Source organism: Hemitrygon akajei, chromosome 11 (genome assembly GCF_048418815.1).
Source record: "Hemitrygon akajei chromosome 11, sHemAka1.3, whole genome shotgun sequence".
NCBI classification, from domain to species: Eukaryota; Metazoa; Chordata; class Chondrichthyes; order Myliobatiformes; family Dasyatidae; genus Hemitrygon; species Hemitrygon akajei.
Window position 1 is genome coordinate 147,053,864 of NC_133134.1, and position 19,847 is coordinate 147,073,710.

General features: G+C 38.7%; 1 protein-coding gene across 5 annotated transcripts in view; it reads left to right on the forward strand.

Annotated features, from left to right (window-relative positions):
• ptprt (protein tyrosine phosphatase receptor type T) overlaps positions 1–19,847 on the forward strand; it is a 1,512,449-nt gene that overhangs the window by 1,451,952 nt on the left and 40,650 nt on the right. For all 5 annotated transcript variants that reach the window (XM_073061878.1, XM_073061879.1, XM_073061880.1 and 2 more), the window contains 2 exons: positions 884–920; positions 15,861–15,958. In XM_073061878.1, coding sequence (XP_072917979.1) covers positions 884–920; positions 15,861–15,958 — 135 coding nt within the window. The remainder of the gene's footprint in view (positions 1–883; positions 921–15,860; positions 15,959–19,847) is intronic.

Sequence of the window (19,847 nt, forward strand, 5' to 3'; positions counted from 1 at the left end):
AAGCACATAGGGGCAGTTTCATGACAGCACATTCTAATGGGGTTTTTCACCTCCCAGTGGTGCAAATCAGAGACTGCTTTCCCTGACACACAAAATCTGGCTCTGCTGAGATTTAAAAGCAATACATTGCTGTTCATTACTTTACGGTATGTTGTCAGTGACTTGGCATTTTGAACACTTAATCCTAAAAGCCTTGAAGTGGTTTGTCCAATTCCAGCAATAAAGTAAATATAATGATGTATTGTCTACCAGTATCTTTCAATATTGAGAACATCTCCAAGTTTTTCTTGATGGTTTTGTTCAAGGAACACTTTGCATTTTCTTGTTAAAGAGTTGCTAAATGCATAAATCTTGGTGGCTGTTTCCACTATGTAAGAAAATTACGAATTTACAAATCCAACATCCCAACGCAAGGCTCCATGTAATGTACACCAAGAATTTGTACTGATTCTCACAGGTAACATGAGAGTTTGCATCCCTTAATGAGTTTCAATTTCAAAAAAATTTGTTGAAAATGTAGAACTAATAAGATTTATCCTTAATGAACTTGATTCCTGGGAACTACTGTGGATTCATTCGTCGGATGCAAATAGAAAATGCTGGGAACACGGGCAGGTCAGGCAGCATCTGTGGAAAGAAAAACAGAATTACTGTTTCAGATCAGAAAACTTGTCAGAACAGGGAAAGAAAGATTATAAAGATCATTTTAGATCACAAAGAATCTTGTGAGAGTTGTGAATGGAACGATCCCTTAGAAATACTGAAAGCAAAAGGGGGAGGAATGTGCCCCTGGTGTGATGAAGGCATTATGATTTTACGACAGCATATAGAAACACTGAGTGAAAGCATTGATTTAATTCTAATATTATGTTTGTTTTTTCAGGGTTATCATAGGCCACGTCACTACATAGCCACTCAAGGTGAGCACTAGACTGAAATTATCCTTATGTACGGCAACATTTTCTGTGTTAATCTTAATGTTCTGTACTTGTAAATAATCAAAATGAATTGTCTTCATAAATAATGTTAGAGTCTTTATGTTACTCTTAAGTGGTTCTGTTCATCGTGAAACAGAAAATTAAGTAGGTGCAATGTTTGAAGGTAAATACAGTGTCAATTTCCTGGATAGGATGACTACATAATAGTATTTCTTGAGGCATTTATGAGGAAATACTTGTTAAACCTTACTAAACATTAGCTGCTGCAGATAACATAATTTGATTTTGTGAGATGGATTTCTAACTGATTCTCAGAGACAGACTTGTATTTCAATACTAATGAAAAAGAAGTAACACCATGATGAATTGTGACAGTTATTTTACAATTTCCATATTCAATACAGACTACAAACTTCAGACATTTTAAGTAAAAAGATAGCACAGTGCTTTCTGGAGGTGATATTCCTGTGTCACCTGAACCAGGCCTCCAACCAAATGTGCAAACTTACTTTTGAAAAGGTAACAGTCATACCTCTGCCATGCACTTTCTTTTCATTTGGGAAGGTTGTTCAATTAAAAAGAGCTTTAGAATCAGAAATGTGTATTCTTAAGAGCTGACAACTACTATAAAGTGAACGTAATTCCTCTTTTAACAAATTTATTGTTGCTGTACTTACTATCGATCAATTAGTTGGAAAGAGTATTTAGGTATCTGGGTAGTGGGAAGGGAGGAGGTCAAAGGGCAGGTGTGCATGGTAAGATGCAGTAAGAAGGGAATGGACATTGTTAGAGATGGAGGAGTGAGCCAGACCATCCTAGAGGAAATTCTACCTTCAGAATGCTAAAAGACCAGGGAAAATATGAATGGCATCTTATTAAGCATATGAAATTATTTCTGAAAGGCTCAGAGTAACAGGAACAATGCTATTCTGCAAGCTCGATGCCCCTTTCCTCCCCACCACAACCTCCTGCCATTCAAGTTGTCCTAACCTAAGTGAGATTAATTACTCAACATTTGCAGTCATTGCACCCTTATGTGTATGAGTGACAGGCAGGAGAGTTCAATGTCAAAATCAATCCAAGCTTGAAAAATCCCTCAAAAATATCTTTTTGACCATGCTTCCACTCAGCTTCCACTGTTTTGCATTCTCCTGTCATCATTTCCCCCGTGATAAAGTTCCTTAAGATGTTTGCTGCCAATTAAAGTTTTTATAATTTGATTTCTTTTTTCATTCAACATATTGATCATTTCTAAAGATCTGACATAACGTGGAGTTAACTAAAAAATACCAACACCCCGGTCTTTGTTGGGGAATTATATCAAGAGGCATTTAAGTCTTCACCCAATGATCTAATGTGCTTTAAATATGGAGTGGCTTCTAAAAAAAAGCATCAATATTTCCAATATTTAAATAGATTTAGACTCAGTTTTCTTCACAGAGAGTATGTGTTAAAAATGGATGATCCTCAACAGCTAAATGATAAATCTGTAATACCTTTGTGGTTTTCAGAAAAACTACAATTGAACTCATGTTTTTCTTTGCACCTACATTTGGACAAAGGGAACGGCAAGCAGGACACAGATGAAATCTGACTTTACTTTATGTCCAGCTGTTTCAGCTTGTTATTCCACTATGTTTCAAAGCCAGTGAGGTGTCCAGGCTGCCCCAAATCAGAATGTACTGCAAATCAGGGCCTACCCTTGTGAACATTCTGATATTGGGATAGTTGAACTTGTAGAAGTTTTTATGTGCCCTGGCTGATAGTGATCCCTTATCAATATCAGAGAAATAGATTATTTGATCATTATTTATTTGTAGGATTTTGCTGTGTGTATGTTACAACTCAGCTGTGGCTGTGCTTGGAAAACATAGTTCACTGGTTGTGAAGCACATTGAAATACTTGTATTATGATGACAGGAATCATATAGGTGCAAATCAAGTTCAAGTTCTGACTGTAGAGTACAACAAAACAATGTTCCTCCAGACCACAGTGCACCCACAAACAACGCAGCACGTAAACCAAAAGATTACCGTAAATATGTTCATAAAATGCACGCAGCAGAGGTAAACAGTAAACAGTACAGTATTCAGTAAACAGCACACTAACCTGACCTCATGGAGTGGCCTATAGAAACTCTTTACATCTATAGGGTACTCCATGAGGTCAAGCAATCTATTCATTGAAAGGATTGGGGATCCTTTACCCTGTGGTTGCTCAGTGAGAATCATAGAAATTTCACTTCATGCTTTTAAAGCGGATTACTAATTAATCAAAATACTCATCAGCTTCCTTAATTATTTCAAAGTCCTAGAGGTGATACTGGGGTTGGAGTTCAGTATTAGTAAGTGTGAGGAGGTGCACTTTGTTTAAAAAATAATAACAGGTGTATTTACACTTTTAAGTGGAAGTTGGCTTAACATTGTTAAAAAGGAAGAGGCACTGACAGTTACAGATTTATAGGAATTTAAAGGCAGAAGCCAGAGTGAAAAAATTGTTTAATAAAATACTAATGAGATTTTATATTTTATTCATAACTGGCGATAACAGTGATGATGAGTCTTTACAAAACCTTATTCATAGTCATGTGTACAGGATTGGCTCCAAACTGTAGGAAGGGCATCCAACCTTTGGCAAGACTGCATGAAGGTCTATGCAGCCTCTCATACTCCTTGAACGTTCAATATAATCATAATGATCCTGTGCCTTAAGTCTGCTAATTTTCAAGGAACTAATAACCTATCACCTCTGCTTTGAAAATACTAGGTGACCATCACCAGCAGCCTCTGTGGTAGAGGATTCCAGAGATTTGCAACCAGCTGCACAAAGAATTTTCCTCTTCAACTCAATCCAAGATAGACGATAATTTATCTAATGTCCCTTAGCTCCCTGTACCAAGAGGAAACCATTTTTCAGCATCTAGGCATCAATTACTCTCAGAATCTTGCATGTTTGCTCTCATTCCTCAAAATTCCAGTAAATATTCTTGAATCTTATTTAATATCTTCTTGTAAGATAATTCTCTCATCTCGGGTGAATCTTTGCTGGTTTGATTGTAAGACAAGTTCAACCTTTTTGTAACACAGACCAAAATTGTATACAGTAATCCACATGAGTTATCAACAAAGCTCAAGAAAACTCGGCTACAGGCAAAACGTCATGGCCAGATACTGTTATATTTGCTAGATTATTCCCATCACCATTGCCACAGAGCTGGGAAGCTTTGGAGATCATAGAAGCCGGCACTTCTTTCAAGGTGGAGCACTCAGTAACCACATGATCTTGACAAAAAGGAGCTACAGCCTGGTGGCAGAGGAAGTTTAAGGAGATTAGAAGCTGCAGGTTTTGTCTCAAATATTAAACTCCAGGATTTCTTTTCCACTTGCTCCATTGCTATGTGGACCAGTTTGTCACTTATAGGCTCCTTTCCAGGTCAGTGAAGCCCTTTCCAGCCACAGTAGGCACTGTGATGTGTTTCACCCTGTCAATCATCGGATAGTTAAGGCTTTGGAAATCACAAACCACAAGTGCTGGAAAGGAGTTAGAGAGGGATAGAACCACTTGGCACCACCTAGAAGTTGCCCTATGAGCCACATACCACATTGATCCTTCACTGTCGCTAGGTCAAAATCCTGCAATTCCTTCCCTTACAGCAATGTGGATATACCACTCCTCTGGGGCTACAAGGAGCCTACCACCACCTTCTAAAGGGCAATTAGGGTAGTCTAATGCTGGCTCAGCCTGCAAAGCCCTCACCCCTGAATGAGCAAGAAAGCTCAAGAGGCAACTATGAAAAGGAAAACAGAGTTAATGTTTCAGGTCAAAAACTCTACATGTCTCCATTATTTTCTGTTATTGTCCCTAATTAAGGTTGTTGTTCATGATGAGGTTGTACTTTGTGATTCTTCACCAGTCCCTTATAGAGCCTCAGCATTACATCCTTGTTTTTTTTTAATATTCTGGCCCTCTCAAAATGAATGCTAACATTGCATTTGCCTTCCTCACCACCAGCTCAAGCTACAAGTTAATCCCTTTGCATCTTGGATTTTGAATTTTCTCCCCATTTAGAAAATAGTCTACACTTTTATTTATTCTACCAATATGTGACCATGCACTTTCCAACACTGCACTCCATCTCCCACTTGTTCACTCATTCTCCTAATCCCTCGAAGTCCTTCAGCAGCCTCTGCTGCTTCAACAACATTCACCTGCCCCTCCACCTATCTTCATATCATCCAAAACCTTGGCCACAGAGCCATTAATTCTGTCATCCAAGTTATTGACATATATCGCTAAAATAAGCAGTCCCAACACTGACCCCCCGCAGAACCCCAGTAGTCACCAGCAACCAACCAAGAAAGGCTCCCTTTATTCCCCTCTTTGCCTCCTCCCAATCAGCCAATCCTCTGTCCATGCTAGTATCTTTCCATAATACCATGGGCTCTTATCTTGTTAAGTAGCCTCATATGTGGCACCTTAAAACATTGCCCTTTTGACATGCGTTTTCTATCTCCCATTATAATTTGTAGCCCACATCCTGGCTACTGTTCAGAGGCCTGTATGTGACTCCCATCAGACTCTTTCTGCCCTTGCAGTTTCTTAACTTTACCCACAAGGATTCTACATCTTCTGATCATTGTCACCTCGAGGATTTGATTTCAATTTTAACTATCAAAGCCACCCCACCCCCTCTGCCTACCTGCCTGTCTATTTGATAGAATGTGTATCATTGAATGTTGAGCTCCCAATGATGATCTTCAGCCACGACTCAGATGCCCATGTCGTACCTATTGATCATTCAATTATGCATTCATTCAATATATAGCACTTTCAGTCCAGTGTTTGTCACACTTTTAGATTTTGTGCCATGTTACATTGCAACTCTTCCCACTGACTACAATTACTCCCTATCACCTGCCTGCCACGCCTGACAGTCTTATTACACACTACGTCTAGTTGTATACCAACTGCCCCATTCTCAGCCACTTCACTATAGTTTCCATCCTACTGCCAATTTAGTTTAAACCCTCCCCAACAGCTCTAGTAAACCGGGCAGCAAGGATACTGGTGACCCTTAGGTTCAAATTTAGCACGTCCATTTGGTATAGGCCATATTTTCCCAGAAGAAATCCCAAGGATACAGAAATCTAAACCCTTGCCCCCTGCACCAATTCCTCAGCCACACATTCATCTACCAAATCATCCTTTCCTTACCCTCACAGGCATATGGCACAGAGACATCCCTAAACCCAGCACCTGGGATGTAACATACCATCTAAGTGTCTTTTTCATGTCCACAGAAACTCGTGTCTACTCCTCTATTTTCACACACACAAAGGGAATGGCCTCCATCTGTACTGGATCTGCAAGAAGACTTTCCATCGCCTCGGACTTTTAAGATTGAGAAGACTAAGTTGCTTTCTCACCAGCCTTCAGCCTTGCAATTGATTGTCTAAAAATCACCATAAGAAGTCAGAACTTGGAGACATTGAGCACCTCTGTTATCTGGATAAACACCCTTCTTGATATTAACTATGAGACTCAGCATCTAATCCTAAATGCAAAATGCCTCCTTTGGAAAAACTGCTCCAATGTGTATACATCAATCATGACCTATAGAAGGACACCAAGGTACAGCCTATAGTACTGTCATTATCCCTACACCCTTTTATAGAGGTAAAACCTAGGTTGCTTTCCAAAAATCTATCACAAGTCTAAAGGGGTTCCATCAACAAGGCCTTTGGAAGGTCTTACATATCAAGTGGAAACAGCAAAACTCTTAACGCCAGCATCATCACAAGCCAACTTCGCCAGCTCTGAGATAATGCACCAACTCTGCTGAACCAGATGTTGTGAATAAACAGCAGATTGTTATCTCCCCCAGCAAGTTCTCCAGTCCAACTTATTTATAGTCATAAATCCTGCAGTGTTCAGAGGAAATGTTACAAGGACAAGTCGACAGCATGTCTGAAAACACGGGTGCAGACATCACAAGACAGGAAGCACAAGCTGTCAACTGGCCTTAGTGGAGGCTCAAACATGGCAATGGCCCACTGCAAGAAGAAGCACTATGCCCCCAAAGCTGAAAAGGGGGGAAAGAAGTCCAGCAGGCAGCTGACATGTGAGGAAACGTTTGTGTCGGTGCAGAGAGGTTTATGTTTAGGAATTAAACTCTAGAGTCATCTCATGTATCATTTTGAAATTTGTGGCACAGACAACTTCTGATTTGAGGGACGGCCAATAATAATCTCAAAAAAGCTTTGTAACTTTGGTAGCCTGACCCCTTGCAATTAAGACCAATGTACCACTTACCTTTCTGATTTTACGACACATCCTGACATAGTTCTCATGAATTTGCACATCAAGGACCCAGTGATCAAAGAGTTTACAGCATATTCTGCATTTTAATCTTCCTATGAAAGTGAAGAACCTCACATTTTGCCATATTACATTTTATCTGCCACCTTCTTTCTCTCTTGCTTTGCCTGGCTTCAATTGTCCTCGCAGCTTACTTACCCACCTGGTTTTGTACCAACGGCAAATTTAAATATGATGCACTTTGTCTTTCTGTCCATGTCATCGTTGGGCACCACCTCACTGAATATTAGCCAATAGTTCAGTAGAACAACAGATACATCTGTCCTTCAATACTGATTCCAGGAGGCCAGAGATGCTTCGTATCTGGGACTGATGCATTCGTTAAACTGTAAAGTAAACTAATTAGTTTGTTTCCTTATTCTATTTTGATTCATTTATATTAGGTAAAAGTATTTTGAAATAAATGTATTGTTCTTTTAGAAATCATTTCAAGGCTTCAATTGTTTAAAATTTTTTGAGCTTCAGAGAGATTTAGAAAAGATAAGGAAAGGCATTTTAATGTCACTAAAGTAGTCTAGAGGCAGGGACTGAGGACTTGTTTCTGGCAGACTGTTCTGAAATGGGCCAGGCAGCAAGAGCTCCAGGATGTTGGCAGTCATGCAGCTGCAAGGCAACCAAGCCATCACGTGTCCTGCACGAGGTGAGCACAGGGCGCAGTTCAAGGCAAGCACAGATTCACCCAATTCTTGGTGTGCAGGTCACAAGCCACAAAGTCTTCTGTGGAACCCGGCAGCAGTTATCTAGCCTGAAAGGAATGAAATTATTCTCTCTATTAGGCAACTTATAATCTAGTTTTATATGTTAACACCCACCTATCACCCTTCAGCAAACTTGAGATGTAGTTCACCATGAAGAAAATGCGCATGAAAGACGTGACTTGTAACCCTGGGTTGGTTCCATCAGCAGGATTCAGATTATAGAATAACACTTTTCAGGTATTGAGAATTATGAAAGGATGACACAGGATAAAATGAAGTGCTACATATTGAGTAGTTGTTGGTCAAACTGATAGATTAATTGCAAGAGGGATAGAACAGTGGATGGACTGTGCTCTACGACAAGGATTGTGTTACTGAAATTCATTGACAGGGTTAATTTTTGGTGTAGAAGCATTCAGGATTAAATTGGATAGATGGATCAAGAAAAAGCCGTTTGAACAACATTGAAGCACCACAGTGAAATGTAAAAAAGAATGATGGATTACACGGAGGATAATTCTGGATTGTTTGAGTTAAAACTAGTTTTAATCTTGTAAGCTTTTTTAAAAAATATGTACTTCTACGGTTCTGCAACAGGAGAAATCAAGTGGAAATCCAGACATTTTATTGAAAATACAATCACAAGTATTCTTGTCAAATACAACACCTAACAGCTAACTTTTGGATGTACACAACTCTGTTATTTATCCACTGCCTTTCTTCCACTCACTGTAACCAATGAATTTCAGCAACAAGAATGGTCACTCAACAAGATGTCACAATTTTAATCAGTTTCCATTGTAAATGGAGCAAGACAAGGATGCATCATTTTATTTCTTTAACCAGTTTTCTCCTCTGCCTCGAACTTCTGTCGCTGTGTCCTGGGGCTTACAAATCCACAACAGACCAGATAAGAAGTTTTTCAATCTAAGGAGCTTATGGGCAAAGATAAAAGTTCTTGCTACCACCATCATCAATCTTCAGTGTGTTGACAACTGTCTCATCAGTGCTCATTCTGCCAGCAATCTTCCAAGAATCTGAGATGGTTTACTTGAAACCTTCAATTTATTAATGCTTTCAAAACAAAAGCACTTCATCAACCTGTGACTTGTACTTCAGCTTCTCTCTCACATCCAGCCACTGAGTGAATAGGAACTGCTTGTACTTTATCTCGCAGTTTTTTTTCTCAAAATAATCTACAAAGTTGCCTTTTGTTAAATGTTCCACAGTATCGCTAAATTTATTTGGTCTTCTACAACGAGGATTATTTAGGCAACAAAATTGGGCGATCAGCAAACGAGCTTACATATTTTATTAAACTTGCATAGCTAAACAGATTTTCAAAAGCATGAAGAAAAGGGTGATGATAGCTTGGTAGGAAGAGGTTTATCATTTAGAGGGAAGTTGCAATTTTAACTGAAAAGGATTCAAACCTAGGGTGGTGATAGAAAAGATAACAGCAGAATATAGTATTAATGGTAAGACTCTTGGCAGTGTGGAGGATCAGAGAGATCTTGGGGTCCAAGTCCATAGGACACTCAAAGCTGCTGCACAGGTTGACTCTGTGGTTAAGGAAGCATATGGTGTATTTGCCTTCATCAATCATGGAATTATGTTTAAGAGGTAATGTTGCAGCTAAATAGGAACCTGGTCAGACCCCATTGGAGTACTGTGTTCAGTTCTAGTCGCCTCACTACGGGAAGGATGTGGAAACCACAGAAAGGGTGCAGAGGAGATTTACAAAGATGTTACCTGGATTGGGGAGCATGCCTTTTGAGAGTAGGTTGAGTGAACTGGGCCCTTTCTCCTTGGAGCGACGGAGGATGGGAGGTGACCTGATAGAGGTGTATAAGATGATGAGAGGCATTGATCGTGTGGATAGTCAGAGGCTTTTTCCCAGGGCGGAAATGGCTAACACGAGAGGGCACAGTTTTAAGGTGCTTGGAAGTAGGTACAGAGGAGATGTCAGCAGTAACTTTTACACAGAGAGTGGTGAGTGCGTGGAATGGGCTGACGGTGACGGTGGTGGAGGCAGGTACCATAGGCTCTTTTAAGAGACTTCTGGACAGGTACATGGAACTTAGAAAAATAGAGGGCTGTGGGTAACCCTAGGTAATTTCTAAGGTAAGGACATGTTCAGCACAACTTTGTGGGCCAAAGGGGCCTGTATTGTGCTGTAGGTTTTCTATGTTTCTGTACAGTAATGTGCAACGGTCTTAGGGTCTTAGGTGTGTGTATGTGTGTGTGTATATATATATATATATATATATATATATCGCTAACATATATATGTTATATGTTATATATATCGCTAAGGTGCCTAAAACTTTTGCACAGTGCTGTATTTGTCAACGTGGAGTGGAGAATGAGTTTGTAAATCTGGCGGGAACAAAGGATATTGGGAATGGAGAGGGTGGAGTGCTGCAGGTGGCAGAAAAAGATGCCGGGGCAGGGAGATGGTGCGGGTGCAGACACACCCAGCCCTCAGACACCAGGCAAGGTCATTTGATTCCAAACAATTGGTTTATTGATCATTACAGAGATTGTCAGAAGTAACAGGGATGTGTACTTCGTTCCAGAATTATGAAAAAAGGTACCAGACCTTAAAGAGCCAGCCAAAGCAGTTCATCTAGCACATACACAGGAGTAGTGTCTGCAAGCCATTCAATTTGCTAGAATCTTATTTATTTATTTATATATCCAGTGTGGAACAGGTGCTTTCAGCCCAATGAGCCAGACCATCCAGCAACCCACTTAATTAACACTAGCCTGATTCAAAAGTTTCAAAGGTACATTTAATGTCGGAGAAATGTATACAATACACATCCTGAAATGCTTTTTCTTCGCAAACATCCAGGAAAACAGAGGGGTGTCCCAAAGAATGAACGACAGTTAAATGTTAGAACTCCAAAGTCCCGTCCCCCCAGCTCCCCTCCCTCCCGCATGTAAGCGGCAGCAAGCAACAATCCCCCCTCCCCCACCAGCAAAAAAAAAACATTGGCACCCACCGCCAAGCACTCAAGTGTGAGCAAAGCAACAGTAAAGACACAGACTTACAGTTACCCCAAAGGCGATATTGTTCACCTGGCATTCGAAATAACATGGGCTCACAGGACAATTAGCTGCTCCAAGCTGTCTGCTGCTAATTGCTCATACTATTTCATCTTACTTTCTCTTTTACTCAATGCCATATTTCCAGTTCGAATTTAGCTTTCCCTGGGTTTCCCATGGCTTCCCTTCCATTGATTTTTCTTTGTCCCCTTCTTGTCAATACCCTGCCTGTCACTTACCTCAGTCATGGTTTCTGGCTTAATTTTATGCAATGGCTCTTTGTTTTTCTGGGAAAAAAATTCTTGCTAACGAAAAAGTGATCTTACAGAAAAATCATCTGTTATCCCACTGTTATAATATTATTAGACAGTTCATTGAAACGATAAAATGGACTCGACCTCAAAATATACCTCGTTATAGCCTTATGCCTTATCGTCTGTCTGTACTGCACTTCCTCTGTAACTGTAACACTTTATTCTGCATCCTGTTATTGTTTTCCCTTTATTACCTCAGTGCACGGTTGTGAAGAAAGGTTATGTATTGATGGGATGCAAAACAAAATTTATCACTGTAACAATAATATCCCATTTTACCAATTTAATATTAAAATGTTTTATTTAGCCCAAGCTGTCAAAATTCTGGTTTTCAAAAACGTGTGTATAATCAGTGCCTCAAAAGAGTGTGTTATCTTCCTTCCCACTTGGCTTCTGTGAACTGCCTCTGTAGTCTCACATCAAGGCTGATAGATGTGTTCTTGGCTGTTGCTACAGCCACTTCGAATTGGATTGTCAGATCGTCAGTCTCAACTCAAATCAGATATAGGATTGAAAGTTGAAAGGATAGTATACTAATTAAATGCACCACAGGGTTCCCAATGTGATACATTTTCTCTTTTTTTCCCTGTTTCATAGCCTCTTAAAGCACAATCTGGCTGAGAGAACAGTATTGATCAAGAATCTCTCTGTATCCTCCAACAATGGTAGGGCGGTAGCTTTCTATAATGACAGGAATGAATGGGGAAGAGAAGAGAATATTTTGACTTTAACATACACCATCAACTATGCTGTTTTATTGTGAAGCACTTAGATTGTTCTCAAGAGCAAAATTATTAAATCAGACATTTCCTGGAGCATGTCTTGAATTTTGGAGAATGTTGTGTGAGTTACAAATATAGATGTCGTTCTGATAAAGTGAGATTTCTCCATATGTCACTAAATAGCCTTTAAGTTCACTAAAAAGTGTTGTTAATATGTAGTTAACGTCATTTTCCACAGAATTCTGGGAGATGCATTGGCTCTGAGCAAACTGTGCCTTTACATGTCCTTAGACAAATCCTCACACTATAAATCTCCATCGATATTAGAGATCTAAAGCATGATTATGAACCACATGTCGGTAACAGAATTATAGATAATCAATATTAATGGCTCTGTCAAATCTACAACTGCTTGCCTGATACAATTAAGAGTGTGTGTATTATATGTGTATGTATACTATGTAATTTAGTAATGCAGCAGCTTTGATTAATTAGTTGATGTAGTGTTTTCATAAATCACTTTAATTCAGACATTATTCAATATTTAATCACTTAATGAAATGATACTTTGAATCTGCGTGTCATTTTGTGTTTTATTATGCATGTTTGGTTGTATGTATGTGTGCGCGTGTGTAAAAATACTGTCCGTAAGATGTACCTTCAAATTGTGTCGTGGAAAATGTAACTGAGCATGATCCTTTGTTTGTTATATTATACTTTGAAAATAAAGCTCTTAGATTAAATGAAATATTTTAATCAATCAACAGAAAAGAAATATAGTGTAATCATATTTCACTTGCTTTTGAGGACTTGTTGCATAAATTTGTGAACTTTTTCTTGAATGAAAATAAGTGCAGATGAGATTAGCTTCATTATCAGGTCTCTTAACGAGGTTCATTACCACTGGTTTGAGAAAAATAATAATTTTACTTTAAAACCAAGTAAGCCTGGATAAAATGCAGCCACTTCAGTTTAGCTGATGTCATTTTGGAGAGCTCCCATTTGCAAATTATGTTGCAACCTTATACTAAAATAAAACTACTTATTGCATAAGACATAAAATCCTGTGAGTGAATGGACTTGTGTCGATGCATCATGTCTTTGCATCTCTTGAGGCAAGCCTTGATTACTCTACTGTAAGTCCAAAACCCAGAATTTTTTGAAGGAAGCATTGTGCTTTGCTCTGTAGCTTCCTTTAAAATTATCACTCCAATTTTTCAGTCCGCTCATCTAATTTGCCTTGATGGGTGTCTCTGAGGAAATAATAAAGTCCATTGCTTGCTTTCATCAAAAAGAAGACTAACATAATTATCTTCATACAAACAGAATATTGTCCTCCCAAACACTATCACTCAAGGGTTAATACATTGTGAGTTGGTATTGTAAGGATTCCTGACTGCTGTTTCTTCAAAATACTTCCCTGCCCAGCTCTCGGAAGCAATGATCTCAACAGGAGCACACATAATAACTTCTGAACTTCCTGTTTATGACCCTTGGAGACTCAAGTGGAAGCCCTGCCCTCACACTTATTTCATGACTAATCTATCCCGAAGAAAAATCCAGTTCTCCTCAACTTAAGTTAAATGTTATAACACTCATATGTTACTGCAATATGTAGAACATAATGTGCACTTAAGTAAGATGTAAAAAAAAACTTCTGAATGTAATGAAAGGAAGGTAATGAGAAACGTCTTGTCAAATTGCAAATATCTTTCCAGCTCCAGTTCTCCGTTGTTTCTATTATTTCAAACTGTTTGAATAACAGTAGAGCAATCAATATCAAAGTAACCTGGGAACTTAAATGTGTGATCAAAAGGACTGAAAAAGATCAGAAATTCTTAGGAGAACTAGGGATTCAGGAGCTGATATGTCATGGGACTGTAATGATTTTACCACTGCTGCTTCTGTCTGGAAATATCTTTTGTTTTTTAAAGTGATGGACCCAGAAATGCTAGCGCGCAATGCATCACCAACCAAAGTAGTACGCACAGTCACCCTATGCCAATTTTTGTGGAACCCACAGCGAGGGATTTTCTTACACTCACATTATACAGGCATGCCAACTTCCACAACTTGGGTCCATAAACTCATGGCAACAGTAGAATTAAGCAAGGTAAACTTACAATCATGATCTCACATCACAGTAAAAACTTAAAGCAGCCAGTCACAAAAATTCCCACTAGATTACTATACTTTTCATTGGGAGAGGTGTAAAGACTGGGGATCTTATACGTCCAGTGGGTGATCAGATATTGTCACATCAGAGGTGGTTATCACAGGGATTTTTTGGAGCAGCTGGGACCCACAATAATGTAGAAGGCTTTATCTGAAAAATGGGAGACAACTTGTCCATCATAGAAGATTGCAAGCAATGCAAACTCCTCAACAATGGCTCAGGTAAGGTGCTGAAAGGCTTTCATAATCACTTTAAGACTTGTTTTGCCATTGGAAGCCGATGCACTTCTTCAGTAGAATGTACAATTATTTCTGAGAGGAGTAACATCCAACTTTCTGCATGCTCGACATCCCTAACGTGTAAATATGTGGCACCAGAGAAGATGTGAAACAATTTTGCATTCAAACCCAAAAATACCAAATACACTTTGTCATTGCTTTTGCACTTCAAACACTTCAAAAATCATCTAAAGGGCTATGGACGTTTTAGCCTGTGGCATTTTTCCATAGGACCAAATGTCAAATTCAGTCAGAATATTTATGACTTACCGTAGATTGAATTTATAACTGGTGTGTCATTTTTTAAAAACACTTAATTTCTTTTTTTTATTCTATTTTGCTTTCCATGAATGTTACAATTGTTATCAATAATTTAAGTCTTAAAATGTAGATTATTTTCACTCATTATAGGGAGATTATTCTTTATCAACCTATAAATCAAAGACTTACTGAAAAGGTTTAACTGTCAATAATCACTAATTTGAGTCGAGAGATGCCTTTCCAACCAGGAGGAGATATTTCAGCTAACAACGCAGGATAAACACTGCTATTTTAATATAAATGGAATACATTTATTTTTTAGGACTAATTCTGTAAGTTATAGTTCTACAAAGGATTTCCTACCACAAATAAAATATTGTTTATAAACTAGAAAACCATACCAGTGAGTTGCAGATGAATATGTTTGTTGCAAAGAAGCTCTAGGAAGAGATCCTTCTTAGTCAAAGCTGAGGAGTGGACTGTAGATCTTCATGTCTGTAATTCCACTCCACCCTTACATCCTTCTAATATTTATCTTTTTTTGTTAGTCATTTAATGACAAGCCCATCTACATATGATGTTTTCACAACTCCCATTGATCAGGTCAGATGACAGAAGCTTTGGGTTAACAATATAATTTCTTTTGATTAAGTTGCAGTCTGGGTTAAGTCAACAATAGGCTTCCTGAGCCTAGACGGTATTATTTCTCAAGATAGCTAATTAATACAAGTTGAAAAAAACAATAAACATCTTGAATCTGAGTTTAGCAAAAAGCCTCCTGACCCTGAATAGTGAATATTCGTTACAATTTCCATGTAATTGCAACCAAATATCTGCTTCTTAATTACTAACTTTAATCTTATATAAATATTAATAATATTGGAAAAGAACTAAATTTGTAAGCTGCCTTATTTGGTCTTGCTGTTTATTACATAAGTATAATATTCCTCAAGATAACTATTATCAAAAATGTAATTTATTTTGCTTTGTATACATTAATAATTATTAAAATTAACCAATTATTTTGTTTTCTTATCCTGAAGGTCCAATGCAGGAAACAGTTAAAGATTTCTGGAGAATGATATGGCAGGAAAATTCATCCAGTATCGTCATGGTAACTAATCTGGTCGAAGTGGGAAGGGTATGACATGCCTTCTAAATTCATCTTCTATCTATCTGTTTTTTAGCAAAATTATAAGTTCATAAATTAATTTGGGATAATGTTAACACTTTTTCTTTGAAGTTTTGTCTAACCTCATAGTTGTAGAGTTCCCAGGTTGTGCAAGTAAATACTTCAATGTCTTTCATTATACGCAATAGGTTGTAAAATGAAATTCAAAGACTTCCATTGGGGCAATAATCCATCACTTACATAATTTAGGTAAAGAATTCTAAGTGTTTTAACTTTTATTTTCTGTCTGACTGAGGAAAAAAAAACAATTGCTAGATAACTAAGTGTGGGAAATTAATTTTACTGAGGCTGTGCTCTAACGTGAGAAGAAATCTAAAATGTTGCTTTATTTCAAGCAAGTTACAATCTCCAATTTAGTGACCAGAAATGGTACACACATATCGGGATGCATCACAATCATGCTGAGGAACATATAAGCTGATATACTGTATCTTGATCCCTTGCCTGAAAGAGTACCTACAGTTACTTCAGCAAATGGCTAACGGTGGCTAGATTGTAAAACTGTTTCCTTTCCAAACGAACAAACTTTGGGTATGCCTGTTCCTAAGTGTTTGTGAATTAATTACCTGGATTGGATTACAGAGAAGAAGAAACAATGTTTATTCCATTTGCAGAGATTATGAGATATTCACAAAACTTCACTCATTCCTGCTACAGTTGCCCCGCTTATTGCCCTCATTTCCATCTTCAACATGTACAGCTCTGAACCTAGAGACTCCAATCCACCACAATGCCTCCTGGTCTGTCCCTTCCAGGATTCATTGTCTTGAGGCCCACCATGACAATAATCGTGGCAGATCTTGGTTTCAGCTCAGCTCTGAAACCAGCTATATGCTAATTTCTAATTCCAATACTACTGTCTTTTCTCACATTACAGAAAGCAATTGCAATTGTATAGCTTCACATAATATCTGCTGAAAATCTCAATTACTTCACAGTTAATGAATACTGCTGCCTATATAATGCTTTGATGGCAAGTGCAGAACAGAAGTACAAGGTCCAGTTAAGCAGATGGAGTATCCAAGTCAAAGACTCTGCGTTCTGTGTCTTATCACGATGATTTTCATGACACACTTTCATGAAATATATTGCAGGATCTACTTATCATGAAATATTTTCAACTGGGTTTAAAATGCAGCTCTGTCAATGTTCTCCAGTTGACTAAGTCTTCCCTGCCCACATAGTTTTGTATGAGATTAGACAAAATTACATTTTTATGTAGCCTGGTGTAAAACCATCTTCTGATCGATGGTTGACCTTTCTTCATCTATGTTGAAGTAAATTATGTCCAGAATCAAAGTGACACAAGGTTGGAAGTGAACTGAGGCAAATATTTTCATCAGCTCATTGTAATCAGTGGCTTGGCTGCTTTAATCATCTTTGCTATAGAATAACAATAAATTACATTATTTAAAGATGTCAGGACACTCTAAAGACACATTGGCAATAATATGTGGCAGTAAGCTGACATTTTGTTCACTGTTGTGTTTAATTATCTGGCATTGATTTTAATAGCAACAAAGGATGTTTTATGCACTAAAGCATTAAAATCAATGGTCTGGTGCTTCTCTGGCATCTCACGGAAATGCTGTTCCTTCTGGTCAGACAAATGGGCAAACGTTTCACTGCTACTAATGCAGCATCAGTGTGTGGGGGCATGCCAATGCACTGCATACCTTGTTCTCAGATTCTGAAATTCTGAGCCTCAGCATTTTCTGCACTTGTTTCATTTCCAGCATCTGCAGCTGTTTTGACTCTCATCTACAAAAGAATCCCTAATTCCATCCCGTTTAACCAAGCTTCTGAACGCGTGTCCAGAAACGCAGAGTGGCCGCAGCACCACAATTGTCATAAAAAGTGAAGTAAACATTGATAGAGAGGTAACTGGAAAATGTAGTGGACAAATCGATTAATTATAGGCTCACCACATGCAGATCCCACCACTGTGCTGGTTCCTAAATTGCTTCAATGTCTAAGCTGCTGCAACAAGTGTAAAATCAATTAATGTTGTGTTTTCATCATCTATGTTGCCTTCGTCTTCCTACTCTGCCTATCCATATAGTTTTGTTTGAGTTTCTGAAAGGGGGAGGAAAAGCAGACTTTGTGTTATAGTGTACTCAGGAAGATATGAAGCACTTACTTAAACCATCAGCAGCTTGCAAATCTATGAGCAGGAGCTTCAGATGTTTGTATATTATGGCTATTGGTTGCAACCTTTCCTTTGGTATTGGTCTCAGCTCATGGAATTCAGGGATGGCCAGCACTCACTCATCCAATTGGATTTAGACTTGTGGCCGTGCCTATTTTGTTCCATTTCCCTGCTCTATTTTACTTAAGGATTGAGTATCAACTTAACAAACTTAGCATTAACTTACAAGATTTGTCTGTTGCAGGAGCATCCGGTCAGTGGACAGTGTGGTTCTCGCTGGCTGGATGCCACAATCATTATGTTCAGTTGGTATGCTGACTGCAACAGAGAATGTGCTTAGTACACATTATCATCCTTCCTCTTGGTGACAATATTGAAATTAGTGTTCCTGCTCTCAATATTGCTGCATATTGTAGTGTATCCGACTTACACAAACTATTCGTCCATTTTAGATCATAAGACTCTGCAGCAAAATTAGGCTATTCAGCCTCTGTGCTCCACCATTCTGTCATGACTGATTTACATCCCACTCAATTTCTATTCTCCTGCCTTCTCCCTTAACTTTTGACACCCTTACTAATCGAGAACCTATCAGCCTCTGCTTTAAATACAGTGTACCCAATGAATTGGCCCCCAGAGCCGACTGTTTCCTTATCATCTTTTTGACGAGAACTTTTAATCTTTCTTTACCAGCTTCTGGGCTATTTATTATGTAATCAGATCACCAGTCAGTGCCGTCATCCCTGATCAGGCAATTCTCGTTACTCCCTGAGCTGCTTACCTCACTGTGTTCGGTGCTGTTTCTGGTAACTGAGTCTATGTTACCCAGCTCTTAGCCGCAGCAATCCTTCATTTCACATTCTCATTCTGTTCTGTTCAATTGGGCTTTTTTTTCACTTCTCTTCCAATCTTCTCTGCAATATCTGAAAATTCAGTGTAACCTTTCCATGATTTAAGTTGGTAAGTGGATCGGTTTCCTCACTTATTATGTTGTGCTGCAAGTTTAGATCAATAACTCCCTCTATCATGTGCCTCTGGGGGGGCAGGAGGGGGGAATAAACCTCTGGCTATCCTGTCGATTGAATTCCCAATTTTCTTTTCAGTTTCATTTTTGATTCAATTTGAACTAAAATTAGAGCAAAACATTCGCATTTCCAACATATTCCAAGAGGTTTATATCAGGTTGCAACTATTGCTTCTCCAAAACTTGAAGATACTGAACCCCCAATGATCTGGCTGCAGCCTCTACTTACTGGCCCCTGCTTTCCAGCGCTTTGCACTAATCCTGAAATCTAGAGCGACTATCAAAAATAGAAAGTAGCCCATTTTCATCAATCAGCAGCCAATTATCGCCCGTTCCTGCTCGCAACCCAGTGATCCCAGATGATACAGTTTGCAACCATTTGGCTCAATATTTGAAGCAATCCTCAGCTGCATTCAAGCCTAGCTGTATACTATTTTAGGATACTTTTAATATTCTCTCACGGGATGTCAAAGTCAACCTTTAATACCATTCTCAGTTGCCCATGTTTGTGCTTCAAATAAGGAAAATAGAAAGTGCTGTAACTGGCTGGATTGTAACTGACTGGTTGCATGACCATCTGGTGTGGAGGCACCAATGCACGTGATTGGCAAAAGCTGTGGAAGGTTGTAAACTCAGCCAGCTCCATCAATGGGCACTAGCCTCCC